Source organism: Pongo pygmaeus, chromosome 14 (assembly GCF_028885625.2).
Source record: "Pongo pygmaeus isolate AG05252 chromosome 14, NHGRI_mPonPyg2-v2.0_pri, whole genome shotgun sequence".
NCBI classification, from domain to species: Eukaryota; Metazoa; Chordata; class Mammalia; order Primates; family Hominidae; genus Pongo; species Pongo pygmaeus.
The window spans coordinates 107,327,924-107,344,361 of NC_072387.2; the positions used below are offsets into that span (position 1 = coordinate 107,327,924).

At 39.6% G+C, this 16,438-nt stretch overlaps 1 protein-coding gene across 1 annotated transcript in view; it reads left to right on the forward strand.

Annotated features, from left to right (window-relative positions):
* The first annotated feature begins 1,620 nt into the window (after nt 1-1,620).
* RAP2A (RAP2A, member of RAS oncogene family) overlaps nt 1,621-16,438 on the forward strand; it is a 33,515-nt gene continuing 18,697 nt past the window's right edge. The window contains exon 1 of the mRNA XM_054446395.2: nt 1,621-1,954. Coding sequence (XP_054302370.1) covers nt 1,641-1,954 — 314 coding nt within the window. The 5' untranslated portion in view covers nt 1,621-1,640. The remainder of the gene's footprint in view (nt 1,955-16,438) is intronic.

Below are 16,438 nucleotides of genomic sequence, written 5' to 3' on the forward strand. Positions count from 1 at the left end.
AATGCCACGGAGACGACGTTAAGAGTGGAATTCATCATTCTGGCTTGCAACGCATCTTGTTCTTTTGCCAGAACAGGGCACAGCAACTGGCTCCTCAATCTCCGCCCCTCCCAAACCCCAGCAGCCGGTCCCTGCCTCCATCCCGCTGGCCTCGGTGGCAAGGGCTTCGCGAGCTCTGGTTGGCTTGGCCGAGGCTTCCGTCACTCGCCAACTCACCTACGATTGGTTGGCAGAGCGTGCGCGAACCGCCCTGCCTGGCGAGGCACTGGGAGGTGTGCTTGCGGATCCTGCGACCAGCGTTTTTCTCGATTGGTTGAAGGAGGAAAGTCACGTGGTATGGTGACGCTCTCTTATTGGTCGTGAATGGTACCTTGCGGTGCAGAGACGTGATGTGGTTGGCTAGAATGAATCCTAGCTTCCCACTACATGCCCCTAGCTGGCTGTTGCTATGTGTCCCTGGGCCTTCCGGCTGCCGTTCGGGTTTCCGCTCTCCAGGTTTTCAATTCACCCGTGGCTGACAGGGCGTGGGAAGAGCTCGACTTCAGTTCGGCACTGAAAGGGGCAGGCCTAGAAGAAATGTGGGCGGGTCCGGAGGGTTGGTGGGCGGGACCCCGGCGACGTCAGCGGGCTTGGACCCGACTTCCGTGGTGTGTGGCCGCCTCTGACTTGCCCCTCTGGCGCGCTGCTGGAGGGGGCTGTCACCCTCCCATCAATGTCCTAACGCTCCAAAGCTTAATTTTGTTGCGTTTACACAACTTCAGGCAGAAGCCTGTAGGTGTCCGTCCCCTTAAAGCTTCACATGCTAATACAAGATAAAACCAAAGCTCTAGGAGTGCTGACAGACTGGGTGGCATCAGGCAAAGGCCCTCGCGGCCCCTCTTGGGCCTTGGGTATCTCTCTCCTTCACTCCCCGCCTCAGGGTAAAGCTTCGAGGTAGCTCTAGCCCCTCTACCATCTCATCCCTGCCGAATTCTGAACGTCTCAGGAGTCTCAGGTTGACACTGCTCCTGGCTCGGGCGGGAACTGCGCATGCTCGGTACGCAGGCCCTGGGGTCTGACTGGGCGCGCAGGGTTCGGCGCTGCTGGGCGGTCGCGGTGCTTGTTTATCTCCGCGCGGGCAGCTTCCGAGCCGCGCAGAGCCTCTCGGGAGCGCTCGCGGCCGGTCGCCTAGGAGACGGGGGCGGGGCTGCGCCGCGGGCTCCGCCCCGGCCGCGGGGCCCCGCCCCTGGCCGCGCTGCGGCTGGGGCTCGGGCGCGCGCTCCAGCGCTGGGGGTAGCGGCGGCGGCGGCGGGCGGGGATCTGGGCGTGGAGCCGCGAGGGGCGGGGCGGGCGGCACTGCGGGCCCGCGGCTCGGGCGGCTCCAGCGGCTCCCGCGGCTCCCGCTCTCTCTCTCTGCTCGCCCTCAGTCCCACCCGGTGCCCACGGTGCCGCATCGCCGCCCGGCTTGGCCCATGCCCAGGGCCGCTGCTCCTTCAGTTGCCGCCGCCGCCGCCGGCGCCCAGGGGGCCGCCGCGGCTGTGAGGTGGGGGCGGCAGCGGGAGGCGGCGGGGCGGGCCGCCGGGGCCGGGGCTGGGGGCGCAGCGCGGCCGGCGTAGGTCTATGTCGCGGGCGGCGGCGGCGGCGGCGGCCGCGGAGGGACGATGCGCGAGTACAAAGTGGTGGTGCTGGGCTCGGGCGGGGTAGGCAAATCCGCCCTGACCGTGCAGTTCGTGACCGGCACCTTCATCGAGAAATACGACCCCACCATCGAGGACTTCTACCGCAAGGAGATCGAGGTGGATTCGTCGCCGTCGGTGCTGGAGATCCTGGACACGGCGGGCACCGAGCAGTTCGCGTCCATGCGGGACCTGTACATCAAGAACGGCCAGGGCTTCATCCTCGTCTACAGCCTCGTCAACCAGCAGAGCTTCCAGGACATCAAGCCCATGCGGGACCAGATCATCCGCGTGAAGCGGTGAGCGAGGGCGCATGGGGGCTTGGCGGCTGCACCCCGGAGTCACCGTCCCGGGGCCGGAACTCCCCGCGCGGGGCTCTGGGGAAGGGGCTGTCTGGGGGGTGGCTCCAAGCTGGAGGCTTTACTATTGTCATTCTGCTCCTCCTCCTCAATCTCAAATTTGAGTGCTTTGTTTCACAACTAAAATTTGGCATCGTGTTAGCCCACAGAACAGCTCTTTGTCTCTTGGACGTTGTTAGCATTGCTTGTACAGAGCCCCCAAGGAAACAAAGTTTAAAACTTGCAGGGGGGGAAGGGGGGATAGGTTTTATCGTTGGGAAGAGAGGAACTGTGCAGGTATAGTCGAGATATTTGCAGAGTGAACAACAACAAGAACAATCTGCCTTGGCAATGTTGGACAGCAAAAATCGCTCACACACCTATACAGTAAAGTCAAGTCCAGAGGAAAGAGACCTTTCTCATCTCGTTAAAGGTTTATGGTTCCAAGGCGTTTTACAAAAATGAAGTCTCTAATTTAGTGCAAAACTTTAAAGACAGATTATCAGATTATTTGAAGACATCATAAGCTAAATGGCGTTTCGAGAATATTAGCAGAGGAGGACAAATAAGGCATTCACAGGAAAAGAATGCAGCTTAACTGTTTTTTGTTTTTGTTTTTAATATAGCCGCCTTAACCCCTTCCAAAAAAAAAAAAAAAAAAAAAACACCACCACAACCAGTTCCTGGAAACAAAACAGAAGCTTCTTCAAAAGTGTGCCACAAGTATTAGCTAATTTAAAGTTAATGTTAATAAGCCTTTATATATATATACAAATTCTTTTCTAAAGTATACATTTTGGAAATATGGCTGATAAATGATTTAAAATGTTTGTTTTCTCTTAAATTCACTGAATATATTTTTCCGTGTAATTTTAAGCATTAGAAATATGATAATATCTTAGTTCAAAGTTTTGGCAAATTTTTCTCATCATTTAATTACACATTACTGTTTTATCTAGTTCTTGTTAGTTAATGCCTGCTGATAATTTTGGTGTCCTTTTTTTCCTGCCTTATTCTACCTAGAGCCTAAATCGGAAGACCTTTACTGAAAGACGGTTGTAAGTGCACCGTAGACACAATCACATTGTAAGTCAGTTTGAGTCCACTCATTTTGAAAAAGCAAGGACCAAGTTATGTGTACCCAGGGGATGCTCAAAAATTCATTACCAGTAGTGGGTTTTTAATGCAACCTATGAGATCAAAGAGAAGGCTCTCTCTCTATTGCTCCACCCCCCCTTAACTAATTGAGTATGCACTTTAATAGCTGAACTAAAATTGTGCATGTTATTCATCCTTGTGTTAAATTCCAAACTAGAATAAAGCAGATATTTTCGTGGTCTCTGCTACTAAGATTTGTGAATTTGATAGCTTTTTACTTCTCCAGCATCATTTTCCTAAAGTTAAATGTTTATAGTTAAGAGATGAACAATTCTGGTGTTAAACTTAGTATGAGGATGGCATTTAAGGGGCTACATTTAAGTTACTTAAATTCTTATTACCCCCTCCCCCAACCACTCAATTGAAAAGAAACAAACAAAACCAACTGCAGGGTAGTCTGATACATTGCCACATGTCAATGTCAGGCCAAATGCATACATCAAAAAATAATCTAAGTAAATGCCCCAACTGCCTCACCCTTCACATTTAGATATATATGCTTAAAGATATGAAGATGCAGATATACACTGATAAAGCCACATACCCGTGGCTAACTTCTTGACACAAGCCTAGGGAACAAATATGGCAAAATATTATTGGATAATATGGTCCACATAATTTTGTAGTTTCTTGTAATTTAGTGCAGATTACTTTTCTCAGTTATAATAATAGGTGAGTCTAAACTCAGTATATTGGAGCAATTTGTTTATTTTCACTATGACCCAGAGGAAAAACATAGAGTAAAATTCTGCATGCCCAGATATCATTTTACTCACTAGCCTCAGTTCTTGATATAAAAAGATCACTGATCAGCTGAAGTAGAGTTCATAAATTCTCTTCACCAGAATTCAACCGTTGTATACAAAAGAACCTCTTGGACCCTCACTTGTGTGTCTTTGTAATATGGTAGTAGTAAGGTATTTTACAGCTCATCCTAACCCCAGCGTCTGGCTTCCCATCATTGATGAAGAGGACGTGTGAATGCAGGTGGCCTCTTCTTTACCAGTCTTTCAGTATTTGATATCTACTGTCAAATTCAGTATTCAGCTTTAGGTCTAGGTCAGCACTTTTCAATAGAGATATAACGTGAGCCACATATGTAATTTTAACATTCCTAGTAGCTGATTTTTTTAAAATAACAAATATGTGGAATTAATTTTAATGTATTTTATTTAACCCACCATATTTAAAATAGAATCATTTTGACATGTTAGTATTCAGAAATTATTAATAAGGTACTTTACTTTTTTATACTGTGTCTTCGAAGTTTGGTATGTGTTTGACCTACCACATCTCAATTCAAACAAGTCACATTTCAAGTGCTCAGTAGCCGTATGTGGCCAAAGGCTGCCATATTGGATAACAGAGGTCTAAGGTGTATATGATTTGGGGAAATGCTTGCTTATTTCTCTAAGCTTCAGTTTCCTTATCTGTGAAATAGAGATTAGCATGCACCTTCCAGAGTCCTTGTTAGAATTAAATGAGATAATGTATTTTAAGATTCCCAAAACAATACCAGTACACAGAAATTGCTCAAAAAATTCTAGCTGTCATTCTTACTTTAATAACTTTGTCATTTATTTTCCTTAAATGTTACCCTTGATATAAATGTAATTTTAGAAGAAATAAATTTGTAATTGCATTTTGGAATTCATTACTTAGTATAGACAAGATGAGACCAAAAAGCAATGAGGTTAAAATAATCCTTGGAAGAATTGTGTTGGTATTCTCTTGAAATATTTTCCCTTATGAAGGATCTGATGGAAAAGGGCATGAGAATGAACATTTAACTTCAAGTACAGTATAGCAATAATGCATAGCACTAATGCATAGCCAAACAACGAATGGAGCTTTTCATTTTTCATTTTCATTTCAAATAATAGCAGTCATTTTCAAGGATTGCTATTACTTGAAATGTTTCACTTTTAAGAAATGTGAAACTGACCCATAGTCCCTTAAGTGTCTGTAAGTGTACATACCTCCATATACATACATGACCTCTTGTCAAAGCCAAGTGGACCAACTGAAAATGGCTATATTTGTAAATTCATATGCTTTCTTTTCTTAACTTGATTTTGGGTGAGATGACACACACAAAGAAGAGTAACAGGGATATAGGAAATGTTTTTCAGTTGAAATAAAATTAGAATTTTTTTCTCATTTTGTAATTGCTTTTCTCATTGTTACCCATGCCAGGATCAGCCATGGTCCTGACATGAAGTTCTTGGAACGTGATATACAAGGCCTGTTTGCTGTTAGGAAAAAGTCCAGAAATCTCCAACATGACCTTTCACAGTCCAGCTTGCTCTTATCCCTCCCTGCCTGTGCAGCCTCACCTCTTGCGCCCATCCTTTTATTCTAGCACCCAGACCTTAAGTCCTTGAAAGTGCCTTTCTCTGGGCTCTCCTTTGGCCTGTGGAAATCTATGTTTTTGCAGAGTTAATTCCTACTTCGTCTTTCACCCTCACCCCTGCTTAACCCATTTATACCGGAGGTTGCAAATTTTTTTTGTGAAATATCAGAACTTAGCAATGACCTTGAGCAGTAGGATATAAATAACTCCCACAAGCTTAGCGTTCCAATAATGAAACATATTGGAACATATGGAACATATTGGAGCATAGATGAGTTAAAAGATTTTTCCCCACTGAGGGAAGATGTCCTCTCAAACCAAAGTAACCCCTTTCCTTTCTTCCCTTACTAGACTAAACTTTATGCCTCACCTCTTCCCTCAATCACACATACCCTGTCCTTTCCCTTTCTTTGAAGCACTCACCCAAATTTAATTATTTGTGTGATAATTTATGGGTAGCCAGCCTTTCTCACAAAACTCTAAGCCCATGTAGGTAACACAGCTCCTACTAGCACATAGGAAACAAGAAAAAATTGAAAAAATGAATGTTCAGAAAGAAAAGTGTTTGTATTGTTGTTTGGCCTCAGTTTCCCTAAACATTTTGATTTCATAGATGGAGGAGATGATCTTTTAAAGTTCATTTTGCAGATGGAGATGATCTTCCTTCAGCTCGAACTTTCTGTGAGAACACTTCCAGTTGGGGCAGTGATTAATATGAACCTCAAAGAATCAGAAACATGATGTATTCCAGATGGAGGAAATGGCACAGGAAATGCATAGAATATGTTTTTTGGATGTTAAATAGAGCAGATTGGCCAAATGAGGAATTTATATAGAAGTGTGAGGGGAGGTAAGGTGAAAATTTTTAAAGCTAAATTACTGAAGGTTAAAGACTTTGGAGTTGATCGTGTAGTCAAGGACCATAATCACAATTGTCATAGGTATAGTAACATGTAGTGATATGGTAGATGTCTGTCTTAGTGGTAATAGACTACTCTGTTTCATAACAGGAAGAATAGTCATAAATGTTGTGATAATCCAGTTTCTACATGAAGTGTGAAGATCCTGAATTAGCATGGTGTCTGTAGTAACAGGAGAGAAAGGATGCGAGGAATGTTGTAAAGAATGAATTAATCAAACTCAGTGGTAGAGGAAGAGGAAAAGGTCAGAAATAACCTTGACATTTTGAAATGAACGAATAGGATTATGGAGGAATAGCTGGGGGAGATTATTTTCAGTTTTGGAGATGGTAATTATCCAGATAGCCAGCCTAATAAGTAATTAGAACATTTGAATAAAGCCTGAAAGGTCAGGTTATGTATGAATATGAAGACTCAGGATCATCTGCATAGTTCAGATTGGGAGAGTAGATGAAACCTACTGGGTAGAGTATAGAGACAGAAATGAATGGATATGGCTAAGAATAGAAATGAGGAATGAATGAATATAGCCAAGGATAGAACTTGAGAGTTGTAAGATACACAGTGGAGACTTCCTATATTGCAGTAGGCGAGAAGGCATGGGGTGTTTTAAGATTGGGAAAAAGATAGTTGACTTGCACTACCCAAGGTGAGTAAGTTGTTTTTTTTTTTAAGATTATTATTAATTTTCTATATCACTTAAGTGGTCACTTTCAAGTGAGCTGGCTGATTGTTTACACTTTCCCCCTTACCATAAATAGCTATTAAAGTCTACTCTAAAACAGAAGCATATTACCAATTGTTACACATAGATCTTTGCCCCATGACAGTTTGGTGCTGGAGAGCTGAAACGAGAGTATACATCAAAAGATGTTTGTCCCAAGTAAGTGAAACTTCTGGAGCTCTGCTACCGTTTTTCCCTCTACAAATACCTGCTTCCCCAGTACCAAAACTTAATTCAAAGCTGGACCTCCCAGGTACAGAGCCTAATAGCTATGGGTCACTTTTTTTTGTTTTGGTACTGGTGAATTAGTAAGAAAAATTTTTAATAATAAATATATATTATGAAGAATTGATGACTAAATCCTGAAAGTCAGACATAAATTCAAACAAAGAATTTGGGTATGAAAATAAGGACTGATGGTGAAACCTGTATCCACTTCAATACAAAACTAAGATAAAAGAATTGTGAGAATTATGGCTGCCAGTCAGAATATTAGAGTTAAAAACACTGACAATATGAAACAAACAATATAACTAGTAAGTCAGGATGAGAGGAGGAAAATAGTTGAGTGCTCACTTCATGTTTCATGAGAGGGATTTAAATGGTCAAAAAATTGAAATTTGTTTTGAAAATGACTCGAAGAGCTCAATGTTTTTCATGATCTTTTTTTCTTTAAAAACCACTTTGTTGAGGTATGATTGATGTACAAAAAGCCAGACATATTTAATGTGTACAACTCAGTGAGTGTAGAGATAAGCATACACTTGTGAAATCACCACAATCAATGCTGTAAAACTATCCATCATCTCCAAAAGTTTCCCCCTGCTTTATCTATCCATTTACTCATTCATTCATTCATTCTTTTTTTGTAGAAAGAACACAACATAAGTTGTATCTTCTTATACAATACAGTATTGTTAACTAGAAGCACTATTACTGTACAGATGTCTGGGACTTACTTATCTTGCATAACTGAACTTCATACAGTGAATCACTTTATGTGGCCCAGAAGTTTTTACTGAAAAGGAAACTTTTGTTTTGGCTGCGTTGTAAAATTACAGGTTACAGTATATAGTTTTCTTTTTGCCACTCCAGGATTGTAATTTTTAAAGCTCAATTTGGAGTTGGAGGAGATGATGTCTCTTCCTCTCTAACATTCTGTGAGAGCACTTTTGTCTGGCCAGGGTGATGAAGGAAGGGGTCAAGTTTAATATGAACCTTAAAGAATCAGCAGCCTGTGACCCACAATTTTGTCTAGTTAAGATTTGATAATTGTATCAATAAAATCTACAATAAGGAATAATTATACTAATACTTATTTTTTTAATGGAGAGAGAGCAAATATAATTTAAATTATTAAACATTAAGGAAGAGGTAGAGGAACTGAGAAAAATCACTGGATTTCACAACCAACAGGAAGAGCCAACAAAGTTGGAATCTGTATTTGCTTAAGTTTCAGTAGCAATACACTTGAGTGATTTAATTTCTGTGTGTGAACTTCTGGGAAATCACATATGGCACAATAAGGTGCATATATTATGCATGTATATGTACATATTTTTAAGCAAGGATCTTTACATAAAACCAAGTATACTGTACTTAAGGGAATTTTTTTTCAGGGGTATTTTTTCTTTTCAGTTCTCTTTTAGTCATTGTCTTTAGAACCTTACCGCCTAGGGAAGCATGTATGCCTTCCTCTATGGTTTTCTTTGCTTCTGTTTTGATTTTTCCCTGTTTTCTGTTTCTCTCCATCTATTCTTACCTACTGTTTTTTTACATACTTACATTTTTCAGGACTATGTTGTAAAAAGAGTTTTAAGTACTCTAAATTTTTTTGGAGTAATAAGAGTTTGAATACGAGCAGACTTTCAAACAATGTAAAACTGATGGTGACTGAATATTACTAAAGGAAATGTATAGATATTGTGTTTATGTAGGAAATTTATCTTGAAATTTTAATGGTGTGCAGAAATATGCCATATATTATATATTGCCATTTCATTTGTTACTTTGACAGTTGTGGTTCATTTCATTAAAAATTATTCTCAGCCTGACAGAGAAAAGTTTAATTTCTTAAACATGCCTTTCTGCTTTACCAGATCAAACTCAGCCTTTTAGTAGAGTAATATCAATAATGGTAATGCTGTAATTGTGGACATCTGCATTTCAGTCAAGTATGTTAAATAAAGCATAAATATATTAGTAAAATTTAAAGTAATCAAAATAGCTAAAAACAATATTTGAAGATTCTAATACATAATCTAGCTAAGATTTTGTCATGGTATGTATTAAATACTTTCTCTGGCATAACTGGATAGATGGGGATTTATTTTTGTTTTTGTTTTTTATTTCTCCAATACGTTTAAGATTTTAAAACATACCAAAATTTATATTTAGGGAGAAATAAGGTGACATAATTTTTATTTTTAAATTGTTATTGTCTGTAAAAAAGCCAAATATTGGAAAAAATTAATAACTATCTCTATTTCTATAGATCCACTCAGCAGGGAATTTCACGTTGTCTTAACCAGGGCCCTCAGTAAGAAATTCATTTTATATTGTGACTTAGTGCACACATAGGAATAAATACATCTAGCCAAAATCAACATTTCATGAGACAGTAAACTTGCTATGTTGCTTGTATTGCTTTTTCTATTTATTTTTTTCTATTTTATTTCCTTGTTTTTAAGTGCTTTTCGTGACCCACCAAATTGATTTTATCACACATAGCTTGGAAACTGCTATCCTAGGACATTTTTACTCAAGAAAACTAAATGGAACTATCTGTTTAATATTTCATCTTCTCTCTCCTGCTTTTCTGGTTCCCAAAAATGCTGTGTAAGATTACGAAAATGAAGTACTTCCCAATGTGAGTTAGTAAATACTACCTGTAATTCAGAGAAAGATAGCATTTAGTCACTGAACAAAAAGATATAGCATATATTTTGAGAAAGCATTTATCTTTGTTGTGCATATTAGAAATATGAGGATGTATTTCTCATGTAATTTTGTTCATTCTAGTAATTCAAGATAACTCTTGCCTTGTGAAAACTTAGAACAGAGAAAGGGAGGTTTTGGTAGTATTCAGACTTGAACACATGAGTGCGGGATTATCCATTTCAAGAGCACTTGCTGAGGAGGTTCAGAAAACTCAAAATAGAGGTCTGCTGCATCTATCCAGGATAACACTGATTCACCTCTCCCTGTAAGACAGTAAAACTATAAATATCTTAAAATCACTTAGTAAAGTTACCCAAGAGAAACATTGAAAAACCTTTATTTAAAACATTTAGGAGTGTTCTCATGCTTTCCTGCCCCTTAGAAATTAATAATTCAAATGTGGAAATACTATATTAATAATTCAATGCATATTAGTATTTTCTTTACTAAGTATCTTTACGGCTCTCTCTGTAAATGAAATCTTAGAGTATTTTAAGAGACAGGGTCTTGTTCTGTTGCCCGGGCTGGAGTGCAGCGGCGCCATCAGAGCTTACTGCAGCCGCTAACTCCTGGGTTCAAGCAACCCTTCTGCCTCAGCCACCTGAATAGCTAGGACTACACAGAGCAGGCACCACTGCATCCAAGTAGTTCTTTAAAAATTTTTTCTAGAGATGGGATCTTGTTATTTTGCCCAGGCTGTTCTCAAACTCCTGGCCTCAAGTGTTCCAACTACCTCAACTGCCCAAAGCACTGGGATTACAGGCCCGAGCCACTGCCCCGGTCCTAAATTAATTCATCTTTAGGTTTCCAATGAACATTATGAATACTGTATGTATTATAATTCTCGAATGGAGTATTTTATTGTATATACTTATCTTCTCATCCATGAAGACAGCGAATATTAATCTCATTAAAGCTGAGCTCCAGCACTTATTAGTTATGTAATTAGGAGCAAGTTGACATTCCTTGCATTTTAATTTCCTCATTTGTAATATGAGTATGATGTAGTAACTCATGAGATAATGAACGTAAAGTGTTTCTTTACGTAGTGAACCTAAAATATCAATAATAAAGTTTTACCAAGAATCACAGAAATAGGAATGAAACCCAGCCTTTTATCTGTATACTGCCACGTGATTTCTTAGGAATTGGGCTCAATTGTCTTACTATATTGAGATGAAGTATATACCTAGTATAGTATAACATTTCTGTTTTTCCCATTGCTTTCTCCTCTGTGTTTTAAGTGCTCTGATACTACGTTATAGAATTTGTAGCATAGACCTTGAGTGCTTTGTGTTTTTGCCTTCCCCTAGAGACGTAAATATGTTGGCTATAAATGGTGGCAGTAAATTTTTTGACTAATGAGGAATTGTGATGATTTTTAGTACACATATTTTAAATATTAAAATGTGACATAAAAAGCAATCGGCGTATATTAGTATTTATTAACACTTCTCTTTTTAAAAAAGTTAATAATGATAGTAGACCTGTTTATGAATACCAAATATGCATGGGGTGAAGATAATTTTAACAGTCTTTATGGCTAGTTATATATAGTAACATGTTGGCATAGCTTTTTAATAAATCAAATTGAGAAAAGTTTTATCTTTGTATAAAAGTCATCACTGTCAACATCAAGTAATATCATTTAAGCCACCTCATTTGCATAGCATTGCCTTGGGCATTATACAGAATAAGAACAAGATACTATCTTTGTCCTTCTGGTGTGCCAAAATGTCCTATAAATGGGTATATATTTTGCAGTATTGAGTTATACAGAAATATATTTTTAAAGACACTTTGATTTCTAAGTTTCAAAATATTTTTGCACCAAAAACATTGCTCTTATTAGGCCACCTTTTCTAAGGAATTTTTTATTCATTTTATGGAAATTCAGAATTTTGTCTATAAGACTAATGACAACAATTGTATATATATAATCGCCTTTTTGTATATGTCTTAGTCTCTTCAGGCTGCTATAACAAAATTTCTTAGACTGTGTAATTTATAAACAATAGAAATGTATTGCTGACAGTTCTAGATGCCAGCAAATCCAAAGTCAAGACACCAGCAAAATTCGTGTCACAAATGGTGCCTCTTGCTGCATCTTCCTATGGTGTAAGTGGCAAAATGGCTCCCACAAACCTCCTTTATAAGGGCACTAATCCCATTCATGAGGATGGAGTCATCATGACTGAATCACTTCCTAAAGTCCCCACCTCTTCATTCTACCACATTGGGGATTAAATTTCAACATACGAATTTTAGGGAGACAAGCATTCAGACCACAGCAGTATATTTAGTACATTTTTATCCTATCTAAAATATAATTTCTCCTTCCCTCAACGATCCACTTACACTCCACTGCTTTCTTTTTCTACTTCGTGAACCAACAGTCCCAACAAACTTTGACAATCAGTAATGTTGACTGGTAAAGTGAAGCACTGAAATCCTATTGTTAAGTAGCCACAAACATACATACATACATGCATACATACATACATACATGAAAGCTAACCAGAAAATGAACTAGATTTAATTATTTTTAGTTTATTTTTTATGGGCAAGTGATGATAAAATAATTTCTCAATGGTTAATTCAGTTTATGCATAATATCAATGATATAAAACTTTTTTACAATGGTCTAGCATTAAGGAACTATAATGTTTGCATAAACCCTATGTCTGTTACTGCTAGATGGTCAACTAGTTTTGGAGTGCTGTTACCTTTATTGAAGAAGGATGTAAACAGAGCATTATCTCAATAGGTGCAGCTGCTGTGTGGAGCTCTGTGCAGGGAGAGTCCCCCAGCTGTGGGTGAGCTCAGTCATGGGAATGCTGTGATCCACCAGCAGCATTTGTCCTGAGAGAGGCAGCCAGGATGTTGTATGTTTACCATCCCTGCTGAACAAATCAGTACCTTAATTATGGTAGGATGCCTCCCAGAGGTATATACATTTTAAAAGGCTACTCTTGATGACAGAAAATGTTTATTCCTAAGGCCACCCTGAGCACATCATCTGGTTTTATTGAAGGAAATACTTGTACATTTATGGAGGGAAGGAAGTTTATTTTATTGCTTGCATCAGCATATCCTACTAAGTAATGAGTCCTGAAGCTTTTCTTTATAGGCCACAGTGAGTGGCTTCTTAACAATCACATATCTATTTTCCTTTGAATAAGTACCATTGCTTCAATCTATTCCCTTTTCTCCAAAGGTGACTGTATGTCTCTTTTATCTAGGACAGTTCAGGTCTATGCTTGTTGTTCTCTACATTTATTTACAGTGCCCCTTTCCATCTTGAAAGTATCTCAGTATGGGCAATAAATTTTGTGGTCACTATAGACTGTTACCTCAAATTCTCTTTTTTTTTTAAACTCATGACATTTCAAATCCCATTTGTGCATATATTTTTGAAATACCTTGTTTAAATAAACAGTATCTTTCTTTGACCTGGCCAGCTTCCTTTTTTAAAGCTTTTGTTAATTTGGGTAAACAAATCCTCATGAACTGGAAATGTTGCTCAGTTTTGAAAGATGACATCTTTTTTACTAAATGCTCTTGATTAAAGATGGCTGCGGATTCTTTGACACAACTTCTATTGAGAAGCAGGATCTGTTTCCTCTCCCTTTGAGTCTGTGCTGGCCTGTTAAGACTGCGTTGATCCATAGAGTATGGTGGAAGTGATACTAAGCCAGTTTGGGGCCTAATCTCTGAGAAGATTAACAGCTTCCGCCTTACTTTCTTGAAGCCCTGAGCTACCACATAGGAAGTCCAGCTATGCTGCTGGAAAATTCATGGAGAGGCCCGGAGGCTAGATAGAGAGGAGGAGGGAGCTCCCTTCCAGCCATTCCTACCAACGTGCCAGGCCTCAAGTGAGGCCATCTTTGACTCGCCAGCCCAGCCCTGCTCACTATAACTAAAGACCTCTGAGTGACCCCAGTCAATATGATGTAGAACAGAAGAACTGCCCAACTGCGTTCTGCCCAAATTGTTGACCCACAGCATCATGCAATATAGTAAAATGGCTATTTTAAGCCCCTAAGTTTTGGGATAGTTTTATGCAGCAATATTTATCTGGAACAATAACACATTTTTAGATAAACATGTTATTTTAGAAATTATTTTGGTAAGAGTACTATTGATCCTTTTGGTTTCTTTGTGAAGATCTTTAAAAAAAATTCATTGAAGATGATTGAATAAACTTTAACTCTTAAAATACAGCAAATTTATGGAGCACCTACCAACTGCCCTTGCAATTGATCTACCCGATGTCATTTGACCACTCTCACCCATGCATGACTAACTGTACTTTGAAGATCACGTTTAATTGTATTAAGAATATAGTGTATTATGGCTTAATTTCAGCAGAAAATTCAAATGTATGTATGTGCCCTTTGCAACTGTTTATACTCATAGTCTGAACTGCCGCCTCCCCCTTCACTCCACCCACAGGGTGTACTGTTTATAAAAGTAATTGATGTAAACCATCTAATTTCTGTTGACGAAGAAAGAGTCTATTATTTGGTGGGGCTCTGCCTCAATTTTGATATCTAGCACCTGACACATAGAAAATATCTAGTAAATATTTGTTGAATTTATAAGTAAAGATCCCTGCATTCTGTATTTTGACAGTTTCCCTCCAGATCCCAGATCTCTGGAGACCCCTTATGCATCAAATCAATTTAAGCATTTCAGTGTCTAACACAAGGCATGATAAAGAAAAATAATAAAGCATTTTAGATAGTGTACATCAAAAAATGCGTTTTTAGCCTGGTGGCCATGGACATGTTTGCATTGATTTTGTGACATTTTTGTTACTCCAGACACCATGGACTACTTGAGAAAAGTGTCAGATTTGAAGACCGTCACTTCATTATCTCATTCTACTTTGTGTGTCTATAAGTGTCAAGAACTGATTCCAGCACTGGGGATACAGCTGCATATAAAACATTCATTGCCCTTGCCTTCCTCAGGTCTCAGATGTAACTTCAAAGGTAGCACACTTGGCTTCAGGCAGAAACAAGACTTTAGCTCAAAACTTCTTATACTACTCAGAGTTCTTGGGGTTTTTTTTCTTTTTTCTTTTTTTATTAACCCACCTTGTCTTAGCTAGGCCTTCAGAGCCATGGTTCACAGCTAGTGACTTGACTTAGCAGTATTTACTGCAGGAAGATGAACAGAATAAGGAAAGCTACTTCTGTTTGGAAAAGATGGTATTAGATATTAGAGGGAAAGGTATCTATCCTGTTTTTCTCAAATCTTTTCCACAGGAATTAATGGTTTTCAGACTAGATGGTTAGTTTTGGCCATCCTTGGCCAGAGGAATGGAAGCCAGAGATAGGAGATAAAACATAAATAACAGTTTTGGTACATTTTTACAGCTATATCACCATTAAGATTCTAGAACTGCCTTACTAACAGACAATTTGAGAGAACTTAGAGAAGGATAATTCTCATTTCTGTAGTATTTTACAGTATCCACAGTACTTATTAATTCACGTATGGCTGTAGGGCAGGAGGCTGTAAAACAGGCTGATTGCCCAAGTGTGGTGTGTAACACCACACTAAGCTGTTAGTAAAGTCATCATCATCATCTTCCTTAACATTACACCTAAGTATCAATTAATATTTCTGTTTCACAAATAAGGAACCTGAGGCTCAGAAAGCTGATGACATATCCAAGGAGGCAGAGCTGGGACTTATTTCTAGGTCCTCTAACTCTAGATCCAGCTCTGTCTCTCTTGTGGTACACTTCATCTTAATTTTCGCCAGTGACCAAATTGTGGTTGGCCTGGACTGTTAATCTAGAAATAATTTACCCAGAAAAAAACTCAGGTTCGCTCACTTGATGAGTAACAAAAGAACTCCCCATGAGAATGTGGGTTTTGATCAATAGGAGTTTTATTACTTGGTGCTAGGAAGTAGGACACTGGAAGGATTCTTCAAGGCACTGCCCTCCCTAAGGAAAAGCAACAGGAGGGCTTTATGGGGCAATGGAGAGGAGAGAAGGTGCAGCCTTGAATATGGAGGAGGGATCCCAGGTGCACAGATGCAGGGAGCCATCATGCCAGCACATAGGTCGCATGTTATGGTAATGAAGCTGTTGCCTCTCCCACGCTGGAGACTTTAGCATAGTAAGTTGCAGGGGTCTGTCAGGAGCTAGTTTAAACCAACAAGGTGACCGCATTCCACACAGGCTGTAGGGCAGGAGGCTGTAAAACAGGCTGATTTCCCAAGTTGATGAAATTCCTATAAACCCTGGAAACCCTCCTTGTCTGCTTACAGATAGGCCTTTAGCTAGTCATTGTAGATCCACTACATATTTTTATGGGATAGTTGGTCGGGGG